Here is a 19,663-nt window from a genome sequence, read left to right on the forward strand (position 1 = left end):
TGTCTGGGGCTGTGCTCATGTGATGAAGCGAGGGAAAAACAAGGGGGAGGAGGAGGAGGCAAAGAGGTGGCTTTTTTTTTTTTTTCTTTTAAGGAGTTTGCTGCTAGCGCGTCTCCTTCATTCGCTGTCTGGGCGGGTTCGGAGGAGGACGACGGGAGAGGAAGGCGCTCCTGGGACCTCGCGGGCGCACGGCTCCTGGCTCTTCTCCGCGTCCCTGCTATTTGGGGAAGGCGTAACCCGGCTGCTGGGCGCGGGAGAACCGCAGACAAGCCATGGGCGCCGGGAGCTCCACCGAACAGAGGAGCCCGGAGCAGCCGGAGGCGGGGAGCGCGACGCCGGCCGAGCCCGAGCCCGAGCCCAGCGGCGGAGGCTCTGCGGCGGAGGCGGCGCCCGGATCGTCGGCGGACGCGACCATCGCCGCTGCGGACCCCGCCACCAAGGTACCGGCGCGCCGGGCCACCTGCCCCGGGGAGGCGGAGGGTGGGGTGTGTGTGTGTGTGTGGTGGGGGGGAATCCCTTGATCTCCGCCTGCGATAACTTCCCGGCCGGTCCAGCCCATCTGCAAACTCGGGAGCATGAATCCCTCTTTCTAGGCTTTTCAGGGTCTTTAGCGCCGGGGCGTGACCACAGCAGCGGCGAGCGCGGCGGGGGGCTTGCATCTTTGTAGTGGGGCTCCAGGGGTGGCGGCTGCGCCACCCGCAGTAATAAAACCCGCCGGCTGCCCGCCACTAACTGAGCCTTTCTCCATGCTCTTCCGGTGTGAGCGACCCAGCCCGATACCGGCGAGCTGCCTGGGGGAGTCCGCGGAGAACTGACCCCCGAGCCGAGCGTGTCGAGCCCCCCGCCCTCCTATCTCCCCAAGCGGAAAGCCCGCTGTTGGGCCCTGACGCGTGTTGCAGCCTGGCGAGCCCTCCACCCATGGGTTCCCCGCAGCGCACCGTCCGTGATATCAGCTGTGTCTGGAGCGACCCGGGTTTGGTACCCAGTCCTCCTGAGGCAGCGGCTCGAGCAGACACCGCCTTCCTGATGCAGAGAAAGCCTGGGGTGTAGCTCGCTCGGAGCCAAAGAAAATCTGAGCCGACGATGCATTTCCAGAAGGAATGACAGGTTTCGCAAACACGGCGGCGTCCCCCTTTTCGCTCAGTTCATTGCACTCAGTTGGATAAACAAATACTGGAGGAGTAGTTAGAAGTTCTCAAATGCGGTCAGAGGCGTAAGCCAGCATTCCCTCTGCTCCGGTCTCTGGGGGCAGTGCAGAACCTCCTAGACATTTTGCATTTTATAGTCGTAGTCTTCAAGGCTGAAATATTTATTCTTGGCGACTACAGTCGCCAAGATTGTGACTTGTTCAGATCGTTGTCTTTTAGATCTATTTTCCAGCATGTATGTTCTTTAGCCAGGCTTCACCCAACCCTTTCTGTGATATTTTTATAGAAGATGTGGATAACCGTATTTAATACTTAAAAGGAAAAAAGAAACCCCCTTGGGTCGAATTTGAGGATATACGGAGTACATGAGGACCTTTAGGAGTTATCTCAGGAAGTATGGATGTTTACGGGGGGGAAAAAAACAACCACCCTGAAATCTAGGTAAAAATCACAGAATTATATGCCCTAATCGCCTTGGCCTTTTAGCTGTCCTAGTTTAGTTTGGGCTGAGAGACTGCTCTTAACTAGATTACCTCTAGTCGTTAACATAACTACTTGTAAAACCTAGGATCCCTAGAGCTGTAGGTGCTCACAAGTACCAACTGTGCATGGAATGTCCAGATTTTCTAAGAGATGCCTAAGAAATTACTATCCTTCTGAGATCTCAGTTTGGTTTTAATATTTAGTGTACATCACTTTTTGATGCCAACTACTGTCAAAATGGCTGTATAACCAGTATTTAGAGTCCAGTAATGAAAGTCATTTTAAGGTGTAGTTGCTAAAGGCTTGCAGTTGGGGAACATTTTTTTCCTTGGCTTTTACCAGTCCTTCAGGTCTTATCAACAGTTCACACTGAGATATGGTACTTATTCCCTTCCCAATAACTTCAGTGTGTTCATTTGGCATATTCCTTCCTTTCTGTTCTCTTTGTCTTTCTTCCATAACCTTATCCTCCCTTTTTCTTAGTCACCACCATCTTGAAACAGCCAGATGACCTCCTTTAAAAAATTACCTGAATGACATCCAGAATATCATTGAACTTTTTGGCATACGGCCCAGTTATCAATTTGGAGACAAATCAATAAACTTACATGTATCCTTAGAAAATGTGTAGTTTTTCATTTCAACTAGAAAAATTTATTACTCAGGTTTTGAAGACCTAAGTCTTTTCAAAAGGATGGTCTAATTAAGGATGATTCAGCACATAGCTTTTGCCTCCCCTCTTTGCCCTGTTCAGCCCCAGTTCTTGACCTCTGAGTAATCTCATCTGCCATTCTGGGTTCCCATAGCACCACGGACCCTTCTTTCCAGCAGTTTCCATATTTGTGGGTTTAGTGACTTGTGTTCTTCTGGCTGCTCTGAATGCTCCACAAGGGCAGGGACCGTATCTGGTTTGGCTCATAACAGGTGTTGCCCCATGTGTGACGTGTGTGGCTGGCCGGTAGGATGATGCTGGCTCCCTGATTTTGATTGCAGACTGTCAAGTTGGGGAATACCTTAGCCCATCTACTTGTTCTTTGACTTGCTCATCATCATGATTTGTGTCACTTATCAGATAGTGACTAAGTCAAAGTGAGTCTGGTTATTCACAGACCAGATGAATGTCTAGCAAAAAACTAAGATTTGGGGACTGATTTCTGTTTCTTTAGAATGGCTCGTTACCGTTGCAGTTTCAAATTGCCTTTAATCTCAAATAGACAAATGCATTATAAATGCAAGTGGCTCAGATGAGACCACTTCATACATTGGATTAGTGATGAATTACATCTTGAGCTTTTTTGATTGGGTCTGTGGACATTTGGGGAGGTTTAGACTAATGCTTCCCTCCTCCCCCAGTAGAATGCTGATCATTAATTAAAGGCTTTTAGCAGATTTTTTTCCCCCATTGGTAAAACTTGATTACTGAAGCCTCACGTTTAGATGCACTGAGACAAGTCCTGGTTTTATCTGTGATGTATTTTAATGGAAATGGAAGGAGTCTTATCGTCCAGTCAATCTTTGACAATCTTTGTATGTTAATTCTGAGGGGAAATGGCTTGATCAGTTATTTTCCAGGTTTAATTTTGAGAGTTTGCCATTTTGGCCACTGCAGGGTGCAGGAAGATTAGACCACCTGAACACAGGTGGTAAGCAAAGCCTCATGGTATTCCTCAGTCATCTGCTTTTAAAAAAGGAAAAGCCTGTTTTCACTCAGGTAGCAGTGTAGGGTGGGGTGGCCAGTGACAAACTTCCATATCTCTGGCAAATCTTGATTTCTGGAGCCAAGCTTTGGGCTAGATCTGGACAATCACAATCCTCTAAATTAGCCTTTCTGTCTTTTCTGTTCAGTGACTCAGAGCTAGAAATGGAACAGTTCTCAGTTGCAACAGTGTGAGGCCTAGGTCCCCGGCAGGTGGGGAGACTGGGACCCTTGTCAGTCTTTCAAGCTGTGGTTCCATTTGGTTATAAGAGCTGTGACTCAAATATATTCAAATAGAAGAATCCACTGTCCTGATTAATAAAGTTAAGGACGCCCTTACCTTTTGTGCATTAAAACAGACAATTGATTTGGCCAGCTGCATTTCATAATTCCTCTCCCAGCACAAGGTATGTGCTGTTTCCCACTTACCCTGTGTTTACAAAATCAGAATGGAGATGGCTGTAATGTGATTGTCACCAGTTTTATACTAGAAGGGCCAGAATTTAAGATGATTTCGAGAGAATTATATGTTAACAGAGTGGGTTTTTTTGTGTATGACTACCTGTATTCATATGGATTTCCCTCAGATTATAAGAGGTACTACTTTCTGATTAGAACACAGTCTAGAAATTGGAGCTGTGGGTGTGAGGATGGTCGTTTAGGGTACCGATAGCCTGTGGGGACTGCAGTGCCTTCCCTTTAATCCATTATAGCCTTTTAAGCTCTTAGATTTGTGAGATCAGTGAAGATTTCCACTTAAAATACTTCCCTTGATGAGGAACAGGCCCCAAATGTGCGTCCTCTTTGAATTTGCTGTGCATTGACTAATCTCTGTGCCGGGATAGCTTTAAACTACATTAAAAGGATGATTCCAGGTTGGTATCTTACAGGATAATTAATAAAATGGAAATAAAATGTTTTGTTTTAAAAGGTACAAAGGGGACTTCCCTGGTGGTCCAGTGGTTAAGAATCCACCTTCCAATGTAGGGGACGCGAGTTCGATCCCTGGTTGGAGAACTAAGATCCCACATGCCGCAGGGCAACTAAGCCCACACACTGCAACTAAGACCCTACACAGCCAAATAAATAAATAAATGTTTTTTTAAAAAGAAAGAAAAATAAAATATAAGGTACTAAGAAATGGTTTCTTTTTCTTTACCAGTTTTAACACCTGTTCAGTGTTACAGGAATACCAATGAAAAGAAAATCCAGCTAAATGGTGCTCGTCCTTGGCCTCTATAATTTTTAATGCTGTAGTCATTCATGAAGTGAGAAATTAGAATTTACAGCACTTAGCGTTGTGAGAAAAATATATCAGTACTTTTATCATATGAAAAATATAAAACTAAAAATCCTTGAAGCCAATTCTTAGTTCTCTTATAACCTAAAAAATTATAGTTTAGAAGAAGTTTCATTTTAAAATAATACAATAGAAAAATATGGAAAAAGCTGGGTTTGGGAGGGAGATGCATTATATCTTGTAAATAGGCAATCTTACTTTCTTTTTTTAAAAATTTATTCTATTTACATTTATTTTTGTCTGCATTGGGTCTTCGTCACTGCACGCGGGCTTTCTCTAGTTGCGGCGGGCGGGGGCTACTCTTTGTTGTGGTGCGCAGGCTTCTCATTGCAGTGGCTTCTCTTGTTGCGGAGCACGGGCTCTAGGCACGTGGGCTTCAGTAGTTGTGGCATGCAGACTCAGTAGTTGTGGCTCGTGGGCTCTAGAGCACAGGCTCCGTAGTTGTGGCGCTTGGGCTTAGTTGCTCCACAGTATGTGGGATCTTGCCGGACCAGGGCTCGAACCCCTGTCCCTTGCATTGGCAGGTGGGTTCTTAACCACTGAGCCACTAGGGAAGCCCAGAAAGCTTATTTTCAATAAATTCTTTAAAAATCTATAATTATAATTATTTGTCTTGTCTGTCTAGATTTTGGGCTATTTTCCTGTAAGTTAGCACCTTATTAGAGAATGGGTATGGGTTTTATACCCATGTTCTTACTTGTTAGTACATCTAATAAGAGGATTAAGGTGAAGATATTAATCTGTAATAATTTTGATTATATATACATTTTTATTTCTCATCGTGAATAATTAAGTTTACTTATTTAAATCTGATTGTAGACCTGACATCATCATTCTTGAATAATGAAGGCTTTATAAAAAGATGATCAAAAGCACTTGCTTACTCTTATTAAAATGATTTTTATTTAAAGTCACAGCAAACAGGATTCATTTTCTGTTAAACATTCATGTTTATTTTTCTAAAAATGTTAATGGTTGAGAACCTTAATTTGTCGAGTATGGTAAAAAGGGAAAGCCTCGTGTTCTTCCCCGCCCCTAAAGTACTCACTGTTAACAATAGTTTGAAATCAGTGTTGGTTGTTTCTAGCATATTCTTTTAAAACCTTTATGCATGTGCAAGTATATAAATAAGAATAGCTCTATCTTTTGCTTTCAACAAATAAGATCATAACACATATATTCTGCAACTTTATTTTTATTATTTTTATTTTTTTTATTTTTTTTATTTTTTTTGCTTTATAACAAATTTAATCAGTTATACATATGTTCCCATATCCCCTCCCTTTTGCGTCTCCCTCCCACCCTCCCTATCCCACCCCTCCAGGCGGTCACAAAGCACCGAGCTGATCTCCCTGTGCTATGCGGCTGCTTCCCACTAGCTATCTACCTTACGTTTGGTAGTGTATATATGTCCATGCCACTCTTTCACTTTGTCACAGCTTACCCTTCCCCCTCCCCATATCCTCAAGTCCATTCTCTAGTAGGTCTGTGTCTTTATTCCTGTCTTACCCCTATGTTCTTCATGACATTTTTTTTTCTTAAATTCCATATATATGTGTCAGCATACGGTATTTGTCTTTCTCTTTCTGACTTACTTCACTCTGTATGACAGACTCTAGGTCTATCCACCTCATTACAAATAGCTCAGTTTCATTTCTTTTTATGGCTGAGTAATATTCCATTGTATATATGTGCCACATCTTCTTTATCCAATCATCCGATGATGGACACTTAGGTTGTTTCCATCTCTGGGCTATTGTGAATAGAGCTGCAATGAACATTTTGGTACATGTCTCTTTTTGAATTATGGTTTTCTCAGGGTATATGCCCAGTAGTGGGATTGCTGGGTCATATGGTAGTTCTATTTGTAGTTTCTTAAGGAACCTCCATACCGTTCTCCACAGTGGCTGTACCAATTCACATTCCCACCAGCAGTGCAAGAGTGTTCCCTTTTTTCCACACCCTCTCCAGCATTTATTGTTTCTAGATTTTTTGATGATGGCCATTCTGACTGGTGTGAGATGATATCTCATTGTAGTTTTGATTTGCATTTCTCTAATGAGTAAAGATGTTGAGCATCCTTTCATGTGTTTGTTGGCAGTCTGTATATCTTCTGTGGAGAAATGTCTATTTAGGTCTTCTGCCCATTTTTAGATTGGGCTGTTTGTTTTTTTGTTATTGAGCTGCATGAGCTGCTTATAAATTTTGGAGATTAATCCTTTGTCAGTTGCTTCATTTGCAAATATTTTCTCCCATTCTGAGGGTTGTCTTTTGGTCTTGTTTATGGTTTCCTTTGCTGTGCAAAAGCTTTTAAGTTTCATTAGGTCCCATGTGTTTATTTTTGTCTTTATTTCCATTTCTCTAGGAGGTGGGTCAAAAAGGATCTTGCTGTGATTTATGTCATAGAGTGTTCTGCCTATGTTTTCCTCTAAGAGTTTGATAGTGTCTGGCCTTACATTTAGGTCTTTAATCCATTTTGAGCTTATTTTTGTGTATGGTGTTAGGGAGTGATCTAATCTCATACTTTTACATGTCCCTATCCAGTTTTCCCAGCACCACTTATTGAAGAGACTGTCCTTTCTCCACTGTACATTCCTGCCTCCTTTATCAAAGATAAGGTGACCATATGTCCGTGGGTTTATCTCTGGGCTTTCTATCCTGTTCCATTGATCTATCTTTCTGTTTTTGTGCCAGTACCATACTGTCTTGATTACTGTAGCTTTGTAGTATAGTCTGAAGTCAGGGAGCCTGATTCCTCCAGCTCCATTTTTCGTTCTCAAGATTGCTTTGGCTATTCGGGGTCTTTTGTGTTTCCATACAAATTGTGAAATTTTTTGCTCTAGTTCTGTGAAAAATGCCAGTGGTAGTTTGATAGGGATTGCATTGAATCTGTAGATTGCTTTGGGTAGTAGAGTCATTTTCACAATGTTGATTCTTCCAATCCAAGAACATGGTACATCTCTCCATCTATTTGTATCATCTTTAATTTCTTTCATCAGTGTCTTATAATTTTCTGCATACAGGTCTTTTGTCTCCTTAGGTAGGTTTATTCCTAGATATTTTATTCTTTTTGTTGCAATGGTAAATGGGAGTGTTTCCTTGATTTCACTTTCAGATTTTTCATCATTAGTATATAGGAATGCCAGAGATTTCTGTGCATTAATTTTGTATCCTGCAACTTTACCAAATTCATTGATTAGCTCTAGTAGTTTTCTGGTAGCGTCTTTAGGATTCTCTATGTAGAGTATCATGTCATCTGCAAACAGTGACAGCTTTACTTCTTCTTTTCCGATTTGGATTCCTTTTATTTCCTTTTCTTCTCTGATTGCTGTGGCTAAAACTTCCAAAACTAGGTTGAATAAGAGTGGTGAGAGTGGGCAACCTTGTCTTGTTCCTGATCTTAGTGGAAATGGTTTCAGTTTTTCACCATTGAGGACGATGCTGGCTGTGGGTTTGTCATATATGGCCTTTATTATGTTGAGGAAAGTTCCCTCTATGCCTACTTTCTGCAGGGTTTTTATCATAAATGGGTGTTGAATTTTGTCGAAAGCTTTCTCTGCATCTATTGAGATGATCATATGGTTTTTCTCCTTCAATTTGTTAATATGGTGTATCACGTTGATTGATTTGCGTATATTGAAGAATCCTTGCATTCCTGGAATAAACCCCACTTGATCATGGTGTATGATCCTTTTAATGTGCTGTTGGATTCTGTTTGCTAGTATTTTGTTGAGGATTTTTGCATCTATGTTCATCAGTGATATTGGCCTGTAGTTTTCTTTCTTTGTGACATCCTTGTCTGGTTTTGGTATCAAGGTGATGGTGGCCTCGTAGAATGAGTTTGGGAGTGTTCCTCCCTCTGCTATCTTTTGGAAGAGTTTGAGAAGGATAGGTGTTAGCTCTTCTCTAAATGCTTGATAGAATTCGCCTGTGAAGCCATCTGGTCCTGGGCTTTTGTTTGTTGGAAGATTTTTTATCACAGTTTCAATTTCAGTGCTTGTGATTGGTCTGTTCATATTTTCTATTTCTTCCTGATTCAGTCTTGGCAGGTTGTGCATTTCTAAGAATTTGTCCATTTCTTCCAGGTTGTCCATTTTATTGGCATAGAGTTGCTTATAGTAATCTCTCATGATCTTTTGTATTTCTGCAGTGTCAGTTGTTACTTCTCCTTTTTCATTTCTAATTCTATTGATTTGAGTCTTCTCCCTTTTTTTCTTGATGAGTCTGGCTAATGGTTTATCAATTTTGTTTATCTTCGCAAAGAACCAGCTTTTAGTTTTATTGATCTTTGCTATCGTTTCCTTCATTTCTTTTTCATTTATTTCTGATCTGATTTTTATGATTTCTTTCCTTCTGCTAACTTTGGGATGTTTTTGTTCTTCTCTCTCTAATTGCTTTAGGTGCAAGGTTAGGTTGTTTATTCGAGATGTTTCCTGTTTCTTAAGGTGGGATTGTATTGCTATAAACTTCCCTCTTAGAACTGCTTTTGCTGCATCCCATAGGTTTTGGGTCGTCGTGTCTCCATTGTCATTTGTTTCTAGGTATTTTTTAATTTCCTCTTTGATTTCTTCAGTGATCACTTCGTTATTAAGTAGTGTATTGTTTAGCCTCCATGTGTTTGTATTTTTTACAGCTCTTTTCCTGTAATTGATATCTAGTCTCATAGCATTGTGGTCAGAAAAGATACTTGATACAATTTCAATTTTCTTAAATTTACCAAGGCTTGATTTGTGACCCAAGATATGATCTATCCTGGAGAATGTTCCATGAGCACTTGAGAAAAATGTGTATTCTGTTGTTTTTGGGTGGAATGTCCTATAAATATCAATTAAGTCCATCTTGTTTAATGTATCATTTAAAGCTTGTGTTTCCTTATTTATTTTCATTTTGGATGGTCTGTCCATTGGTGAAAGTGGGGTGTTAAAGTCCCCTACTATGATTGTGTTACTGTCGATTTCTCCTTTTATGGCTGTTAGTATTTGCCTTATGTATTGAGGTGCTCCTATGTTTGGTGCATAAATATTTACAATTGTTATATCTTCTTCTTGGATCGACCCCTTGATCATTATGTAGTGTCCTTCTTTGTCTTTTCTAGTAGTCTTTATTTTAAAGTCTATTTTGTCTGATATGAGAATTGCTACTCCAGCTTTCTTTTGGTTTCCATTTGCATGGAATATCTTTTTCCATCCCCTTACTTTCAGTCTGTATGTGTCTCTAGGTCTGAAGTGGGTCTCTTGTAGACAGCATATATATGGGTCTTGTTTTTGTATCCGTTCAGCCACTCTGTGTCTTTTGGTGGGAGCATTTAGTCCATTTACATTTAAGGTAATTATCGATATGTATGTTCCTATTCCCATTTTCTTAATTGTTTTGGGTGCGTTATTGTAGGTCTTTTCCTTCTGTTGTGTTTCTTGCTTAGAGAAGTTCCTTTAGCATTTGTTGTAAAGCTGGTTTGGTGGTGCTGAACTCTCTCAGCTTTTGCTTGTCTGTAAACGTTTTAATTTCTCCATCAAATCTGAATGAGATCCTTGCTGGGTAGAGTAGTCTTGGTTGCAGGTTTTTCTCCTTCATCACTTTAATTATGTCCTGCCACTCCCTTCTGGCTTGTAGAGTTTCTGCTGAGAGATCAGCTGTTATCCTGATGGGGATTCCCTTGTGTGTTAGTTGTTGTTTTTGCCTTGCTGCTTTTAATATGATTTCTTTGTGTTTAATTTTTGACAGTTTGATTAATATGTGTCTTGGGGTATTTCTCCTTGGATTTATTCTGTATGGGACTCTCTGTGCCTCCTGGACTTGATTAACTATTTCCTTTCCCATATTAGGGAAGTTTTCAACTATAATCTCTTCAAATATTTTCTCAGTCCCTTTCTTTTTCTCTTCTTCTTCTGGAACCCCTATAATTCGAATGTTGGTGCGTTTAATGTTGTCCCAGAGGTCTCTGAGACTGTCCTCTGTTCTTTTCATTCTTTTTTCTTTATTTTGCTCTGCAGTAGTTATTTCCACTAGTTTATCTTCCACCTCACTTATCCGTTCTTCTGCCTCACTTATTCTGCTATTGATCCCATCTAGAGTATTTTTTATTTCATTTATTGTGTTTTTAATCGATGCTTGATTCATCTTTAGTTCTTCTAGGTCCTTGTTAACTGTTTCTTGCATTTTGTCTATTCTATTTCCAAGATTTTGGATCTGGGAAATAGAATCTTGGATCATCTTTACCATCATTATTCTGAATTCTTTTTCAGGTAGACTGCCTATTACCTCTTCATTTGTTAGGTCTGGTGGGTTTTTATCTTGCTCCTTCTCCTGCTGTGTGTTTTTCTGTCTTCTCATTTTGCTTATGTTACTGTGTTTGGGGTCTCCTTTTTGCAGGCTGCAGGTTCGTAGTTCCCGTTGTTTTTGGTGTCTGTCCCCAGTGGCTAAGGTTGGTTTAGTGGGTTGTGTAGGCTTCCTGGTGGAGGGGACTAGTGCCTGTGTTCTGGTGGATGAGGCTGGATCTTGTCTTTCTGGTGGGCAGGTCCACGTCTGGTGGTGTGTTTTGGGGTGTCTGCAGACTTTTTATGATTTTAGGCCACCTCTCTGCTAATGGGTGGCGTTGTGTTCCTGTCTTGCTAGTTGTTTTGCCCCTAATTTAGATGAAAACACCAGAGCTCTTGGCCTTTGAACAGAATGGAGGAACTGGATGGGTCTTTGGTTGCCTCCTTTGATGAGGGAAGAAGGTACTGATGTAGATTCCTGTAGTTTCTCTCTCTTCCTCTTCTTTTTCTTACCCTTTCAAAAGAGAGCGGTGTGTGTTGTAAGTCTGGCCTCCAGCCGCTGGGCCCGACGCTGACGCCCCTGCTCGCACTCCCGCCTCAGAGAGCCTGCTGACCCCACGTCGACCCCGACACCCTATTCTGCAACTTTAGAGTTTGGATATCTTTTCATATCAGGACATAAAGATCTACCCTCATTCTTATTGGCTACATAAATTTCTCATTTATGGATTGAAGTACCATAATGATTTAACCAATCCCCCTGTGTTTATATATAGATTTTCCTAGTCTTTTGTTATATTAAATTGACACAGGGAATATCCTAGTTCAGACATCTTTGTATGTGTGTGAATGTATCTCTAGGATATATTTCTGGAAGTGGAATTGCTGGATCACAGGATTTTCATGCATTTAAAATTTTGATAGTCTTTGCTAAATTTACTTTCCAGAGAGATTCATCCACTTTGCATCCCTACTCTGTGGAGAGCAGTGCTCACTTTCCCTTGCCCTTGCCTCAGCGGATAGAAGATTTTTCTAGTATTTGCCAATCTGTACCTCAGTTGGCACCTCAGTTTCCTCGATGCATTTTTAATTATGAAGTTGGGTGCCCTGTCACGTATATGTACCATATGCTTTTTTTCTGTGCACCACTCCATCAGGAACTGGACTGGCTTTCAGAGTATTAAAGGGTATAGTTTATTTTATTGTTAGTTAGCTTTAAAAGACTTTTTCCCTCCAGAAATTAATCAAAATTGGGAAAAAGCAGTTTAGAGTAAAAAGGGGGCTAAGGTATTGTTCCCTTTCCTTCCCAAATTAGTAAACTGTCTTTAATTTTATTTGCTTGGATTGACTTTGCAATGACCTACTTCTTTAGCTATCAGTTTAAAAATGTCTCCTCTGGGAACAGTCTAAAATCGTCCAGTTGCCAGAAATTTCTTCATACATCTGATCCATGAAATGTTGGAATCAGGGATTGTGGGCAGAAATCCACCTCCTGGGAAAACAGTAGTCCCCTCCCCTGGGCGCTGTTCTTAGTTCTCATAACAAATGACAGCCTGGCTCTTAACTGGAATAAATGTGTTTTCCCAGGAAAACGTAGGTGATCAAAGCACTGGAAACTGCAGGGTCTTTCCCAGACACTGTTAGGCTTCTCTTAATACAAGTGTTCATTCAAGTTCAAAGGTTTTCATCTTCCCTACAGTTTCTTCATGATGTTATGTAAATGAGATAAGCCAAATTTTAAGAAGGGGAGCTAACTATAAATCATTGGCAGATCTTCTGTTCGTCATATGCAGACATTGCAAATTGTGGAGTTTGGAGAGATTAAATTTTCTGTGGTTCCTAAACCTGGTTGTGCAGTTGAGTCACCTGGGGAGCTTTTTAAAGACACCACTGGGCCCCCTTCTAGATTATTCAGTCAGAATCCCAGGCCACCCCAGCCTCTGAGATTCTGTAGCCTTAATGCTCATCAGGGATCCTAATTTGTCTAGTTAGGCCACGATTGCCTGGAGGAAGCGGTTTGGGGTGTAGACTTGGGCGAGGCATTCAGAGGTAACAGCAGCACAGACTGATTGACATTGGTGCTTGTGTGGGTGGGAGGGTTTCAGATGATGCTAGAAGAATTAGGTGTTTCCCCTCCCACAACAGAGGAGAAAATAAAGGGAAACATTTCCTACATAATTTCCCTCCTTTATTCTACTGCATTTTTTTTTTTTTTTTTTGGCTGCACTGGGTCTTCATTGCTACGTGTGGGCTTTCTCTAGTTGGGGCAAGTGGGGGCTACTCTTTGTTGCGGTGCGCCGGCTTCTCATTGTGGTGGCTTCTCTTGTTGCGGAGCACGGGCTCGAGGGCTTCAGTAGCTGTGGCTCATGGGCCCAGTAGTTGTGGCACATGGGCTTAGTTGCTCCGCGGCATGTGGGATCTTCCCGGACCAGGACTCGAACCCATGTCCCCTGCATTGGCAGGCAGATTCTTAACCACTGCGCTTCCAGAGAAGTCCCTATTCTACTGTCTTGAAACCAAGTGTGCTGCTAGTAGAGGCTTTTTCTTAATGGAATGTGCTCTTCAGGGTAAATAGGGGTGGAATCAAATGCTCTCATTGTTTCTGAGCCAGGAGCTACTTGTCAAAGTTCACTTTTCGTTCCCACCTGATTGCCTCTTAATCCTCATCCCTCATTTATCAATTTAAAATGTCACTTGTGTTGGGTAAGTAGACAGTAGCTGATGGCTTAGTTTATGGCCTTCGGCTGGTCCGAAAATCCGTGAAGAAATCTTAACACCTAACCAAGTTGCTGAAGATCAGAAGAGGCGGCTGTCTAAAAAAAATTTTTTTAATTAAAAAAAAAAAAGAGGAAGAGGGTTGTGTGGCTTTCCCCACCACTTGATTTCATTAACATTTCTTTACTGACTCCTGTACTCCAGGAACTGGGGATTGAAGAAGAGAGAAATCCAAGAGCTCGGTGCTAAAAAAAAAAAGGTTAAAGTGCTCCCATTCCACTAAAATGGATTATTTTCTGTCTAGAGGGAGAAATTTAATTCATTTTCCATACTGGTTACCTGTTGTTCCAGTACCATTGACTAAATAGCCCCTCCGGTTAAAACTCGAGTTTCCGTATGCATATGTTTATTGATTTATTTTTACTTAAAAAATTTTTCCTACTCTTTATTTGTACACGTAGTTAAAAGCATTAAGAGAGTGGCTAAAAATGTAATCGATTCTAATGGCAGACCCCTGGTTTAAAATACTTTTATATTCTACATCTCTGGGCTCACCCCTGTCTCGTGGCTATCATAAGTTTATACACACATAAATATAAAAAAGTGGGGAGGCTGTGTTGTCTTCAGAAGTGAATTTATTTTCTTGGTATGTGATAACATTATGCATTAAAAATAGTCACTCAAGTATTTCCTAACCACTTAGCCTATGAAAGGCCCTGGTCTAGATGCTTCCTGAGGTAAATTACACACAGCATTATCCTTGAGCACCTCAGGATCTAGGTGAGGTATAGGATCCCTCTAGAGGAAAAGATTCAATAAGAAAGATTCAAATAAGTTGGGCAGACAATAGAAGAATTGCCATTAGTTGGTACATGTCTATTCAGTGAATTGTCCAGATAACTGATGTACAAAGAAAAGAAGATCTTGGCAAGTGTTGCAGGCAGATAAAGGCCATTAGTCGGGAGGCCAGGAGGTACAGGGCATATGAAAGAGCTGAATGTTGTAAGAGGATAATGGGAAGATGCCGATAGAATTGCAGCCAATCATGGTAAGAGCTGCACAGGCGGCAGAGAGCCAGTGAAGTGAAGACTTCCGATAAAAAACAAAGCAAAGAGACAGACCCTCTCACACTCGGCAGAGAGGACACCCCTAGGAGCATGGGGGGCAGATATTAGCCCGTGCGGTGGGATGGGTGCAGGGGGTAGGCTCGGCACGGGGGCAGCCAAAAACAACGGAGGTTTCAAGACTTGGAATACGGAGTGCCTCAGTTTCTCCAGTAGACAAGGACGTTCCCCTCAGGATGTCGGTTTCAGTTGTCTATTGCTGTGTAACCAACTGTGCCAAACAACCGCTTAAACCGAGAGAACATCACTTGATCGTAACAGCTTGGGATTCCCCCCCCCACCATACGCGGGCCTCTCACTGTTGTGGCCTCTCCCGTTGCGGAGCACAGGCTCCGGACGCGCAGGCTCAGCGGCCATGGCTCACGGGCCCAGCCGCTCCGCGGCGTGTGGGATCTTCCCAGACCGGGGCACGAACCCGTGTCCCCTGCATCGGCAGGCGGACTCTCAACCACTGCGCCACCAGGGAAGCCCGGGATTTTTTTTTTTTTAATGTAAAGAAGAGGTTTGCAGCAGAGTCTAGGGAATGACAGAGGGCGTCCATGAGATCCATAGGGTTTCTCTAAGTAGTGATCTGCTCAGAGCCCACATCACCGGCACTGGGAGCAATCCAGGCTTGCAGAGTGGCGGGTGGGGGGTGGGCACAGGGAAAGATTAAATATCACAGGATAGGGCTGCCCTGGTGGCGCAGTGGTTGGGAGTCCGCCTGCCGATGCAGGGGACGTGGGTTCGTGCCCCGGTCCGGGAAGATCCCACATGCCGCGGAGCGGCTGGGCCCGTGAGCCATGGCTGCTGAGTCTGCACTTCCGGAGCCTGTGTTCCGGAACGGGAGAGGCCCGGGAGAGGCCACAACAGTGAGAGGCCCGCGTACCGCAAAAAAAAAAAAAAAAAAAAAAAAATCACAGGATAAGAGATGATGACACCGAAGGAGGTGAGAGTGGCGGCTGGGGAGAAGGTGGAACCAACAGTGAATATTAATAGAGGAGAAGACTAGAGAAAACAGATGGCACTGGCTCCACCTGCCATTGGGTCACTGCTTCATCATGCAACAGTGACTAGTTTACCCCAGCACATCTGGGTCCACCTAAAAATGAAAGAGACTGATGGTTGACTAACATTTCTTCCATTTGTAGGCAAAGAATCTAGGTGGCTTGGGGAAGGTTTATCTTCACTTTCAAAGAAGATATTTCTTCTTCGCAATTTTTTCCATCTCCAGTGTATGCCCTTTGGTGTGTCGTTCGCAGGACGATTTATGGTTTGCTATTTTTCTTCATGTCTGAGCATATGATTTCTTACTGAATTGAGCCATTACATAAGGCTCTGGGTTTTGTCTGCTTCATGATCAATTTTCTGTCCTTGCGCAGATATTGACCACCCTTACTGAAGCCATGCTTCATCACATCCTTGATGGTTTTCCTTACTCTTCGAAATGCATATTGTTGTGATGCATAAAACAAGATTGTTGATGTATGTTATGGTTGTTAGCTTTTTTTACATTTTCAGTTCTGGGTGATAATTTTTCACTAAGGTAACAAACTGCTTGCATAATGCTTTTTAAGAAACTTTTGTTTGAAATTATCCTTCACTTGGGTATGTATGTAAAACAGTCTTATTCCACACCAGTAACGTTGAATGCTATGCAAAGTTCAACCTTAGATGTGGTTGAATTTACAATTGATATACACTGCAGTACCAACTGGGGTGGGATGGGGGAGGTGGAGAAAGGATTGAAATCTACAAGAAATTGCTAAAAATTAGACAGTCTCTCTATGACGAATTTTTCTTAATTATTTCAGAAATGACACGTTTAACCAATATTTAGACATGAGTTCCTGACTCCTATAATGTTAATCTAAATATTTGAGTGGAAATTTTTGTTCTTGTTCTGCTCTGTTTTATATGAAGTAAGTTACTGAAAAGCAGTGGAAAATGTCACCACTAAAGTTTACTAAATCAGTCCTGATTATTAAGATCTTTTCTCCAATCCTGACAAAAGTGTATAAAATTTAAACAAAAAATTCTTGACAGTACCGGGAGCAAAACTCAAATTGATTTGATTTTATATCTGATTTTTTTTTAAACCTTCAGGAGTTTAAGTTTCCTTTAAATTCAATGTGATGGCAGTGTTAGATCCGTCTGTTTTGTTTGCAATATAGGAAATTTGTTTTGCTTCAATTAAAATGCGGATTGGTTGTTCTTTTGTTATTAATTAAAGACACACTAAGGTCTTTTGAATGCTGAAAAGATTTTTGTCCTAAATGGAGCTAAGAGGACCTACAATGTTATCTAGAATTGCAACAGTGACAGAGATTTCAAGTCACTTCTGGAACTGTGCCTGATAAACAGTCCTCCAGGACAGGGAGGAATGCGAAGAATGCGTTCTACTTCAGGGAAGTAGGTCATGGTTTAAAGCCTTACATTTGTCAGAGAACTTTTCTCAAGCAGTCCTTATGATTGCTGGGTCCCCGCTAACTCCTTACTCAGGGTTCTTTAGTCTTAGGCAAATTAGGTGGCTAAATTAACTTGTTAGTTTCTAGGAGGGCTGGACTAAAAGGAACAGATTCACATGTCCCTGTACTCCCAATACCAAAAAGAGTTAGGGCTATAGACTAGTGACTGGAAAACCATAGATGTGGGCTTCCCTGGTGGCACAGTGGTTAAGAATCTGCCTGCCAATGCAGGGGACACGGGTTCGAGCCCTGGTCAGGGAAGATCCCACATCCTACATGCCACGGAGACACCAGAGAGCTTGCTGCCCTCCCCACCCCCCAAAAGATACCCTCTCCAAAGCAGGAGGAGAACTCTCACTAAGAACCAAATCAGCTTGCACCTTCATCTTGGACTTTCAGCCTCCAGGACTGTGAGGAAATAAATGTTAGTTGTCTTGGCTGTCCAGTCTATGGTAATTTGTCATAGCAGCCCAAACTAAGACAGAGGAAATGGAATTTATGTTGAATTGCTGAAGAGTGGAGATGCTTGAGAGAAGGAGGCAAGAAAATAATTAAGTAATTTTTTTAAATAATAAAAATAAATAATGAAATAAGGAGGCAAGAGAGAACCTCATCATGTTGGGACAAATACTGAGTAAAAAATAGTCTAGGAAAAATTGGGTTAAAGATTTCATTTTTTAACTGCAGGACTTTTGCAGAACCTTTATTTTTTTAATTTATTTTTTATTTTTTTATTTTTGCGGTATGCGGGCCTCTCACTGTTGCTGCCTCTCCCGTTGCGGAGCACAGGCTCCGATGCGCGCAGGCTCAGCAGCCATGGCTCACGGGCCCAGCCGCTCCGCGGCATGTGGGATCTTCCCGGACCGGAGCACGAACCCGTGTCCCCTTCGTTGGCAGGCGGACCCTCAACCACTGTGCCACCAGGGAAGCCCCCAGAACCTTTATTTTATTTAATTTTATTTTCTTACAGGTTTTTTTTTTTTGATGTGGACCACTTTTAAACTCTTTATTGAATTTGTTACAATATTGCTTCTGTTTTATGTTTTAATTTTTTGGCCGTGATGCACGTGGGATCTTAGCTCCCTGACCAGGGATCGAACCCACACCCCCTGCATTGGAAGGCAAAGTCTTAACCACTGGACCACCAGGGAAGTCCCAGAACCTTTAATATGTTATTATTAATTATGCTTCTCCCAAAGGAGACATATAGTATGCATCTTTACCCAAATACAACTGGGAAATGCCAGGCTAGTGAAGAGAGCACAACTAGAGAGTGGTGATTGAGAAGCCAGGAGAGGCATCTTGTGGCTCTGCCGTGGAGAATTTGAATACCAGAGTGTGACTTCTACATTTATTGTAATTGGCAATGTGAAGCCAATAATTAATTGGGATCTACATCTACATCTGTTAGGGTGGAGGCGGGGACTTAACTTTCTAGTTTGAATCTGAGACAGAATAATTCTGAGATATTAAGGAACTTTGTTCTCTTTTGGAGGGGAGCAAGGAGGATGGATTTTCATTTCTTTCATATAAAAATGATTGCATTTTTATATCTAATTGTTAAATGAACCATATGTAGAGAGACTCTTACTCTCAGATTAAAATGGAAAAATATGGAATAGAGCCCAGCTTTTTTTTTGTTTTTTGTTTTTTGCGGTACGCGGGCCTCCCACTGTTGTGGCCTCTCCCATTGCAGAGCACAGGCTCCAGACCCGCAGGCTCAGCGGCCATGGCTCACGGGCTCAGCCGCTCCGCGGCATGTGGGATCTTCCCGGACCGGGACACGAACCTGTGTCCCCTGCATCGGCAGGCGGACTCTCAACCACTGTGCCACCAGGGAAGCCCGAGCCCAGCTTTTAAATGTACATTATTGGGAAATGTCTCAGATTATCCTGAGATGAAATATTTCATATTTTTACATCCTCATTAAGTTATGTTTAGAGTTCCTGCTATATTTTGGGGGGTTGCGGGGAGCAACAATAAGGATGATTAAAAATTTAGGAATTGAATATACTTTGGATTTACTTCATTGTTCAGATAATCCAGATAATTGCATATCAGGTTTAGTTTTTATTTTCACTGTGCAGTGAGTCCAATAACTTTACTGACTCAGTTTCTATGGCACTTAATTAATTGCACGTAGAGCTGAACATCCTGGGACAAGCCACATTGTGTCCTGAAACGTTCCCTTAACCAGATTTTCTGGGGCCAGAGACAATCGGACTACTGTGGAGTTAAATGCTGTAAATTATTGTGTTCCTCAAACCCTTTCCAGCTCCTGCAGTGAATACTGGAGGTATTGTAACTGTATGTGAACTTGAACGAAGATCAGGGGAAGGTCAAAACAGAGCCTTCTTGAATGGAGTTGCAAATTCTTCCTCTGGCAAATAAGAGTAAAGGGAAATGTCACCCATTTGTTGCTTTTTATGGTCATGAAGAAGGAAAAAATCCCCAAAGCTTCTGATTCCTTTGCTATGAGCTGACCAGCTGGCTTAT

The 19,663-nt window shown here is 42.1% G+C and overlaps 1 protein-coding gene across 1 annotated transcript in view; it reads left to right on the plus strand.

Moving 5' to 3' along the window:
* Nucleotides 1–272: 272 nt before the first annotated feature.
* AKAP12 (A-kinase anchoring protein 12) overlaps nt 273–19,663 on the plus strand; it is a gene marked incomplete at both ends in the record, with an annotated part of 104,170 nt that continues 84,779 nt past the window's right edge. Inside the window, one exon of the mRNA XM_079716649.1 lies at nt 273–440. Within this exon, the coding sequence (XP_079572775.1) occupies nt 273–440 (168 nt within the window). The remainder of the gene's footprint in view (nt 441–19,663) is intronic.

This window comes from Hyperoodon ampullatus (assembly GCF_949752795.1).
Source record: "Hyperoodon ampullatus genome assembly, chromosome: 12".
In the NCBI taxonomy this organism is placed as follows: domain Eukaryota; kingdom Metazoa; phylum Chordata; class Mammalia; order Artiodactyla; family Ziphiidae; genus Hyperoodon; species Hyperoodon ampullatus.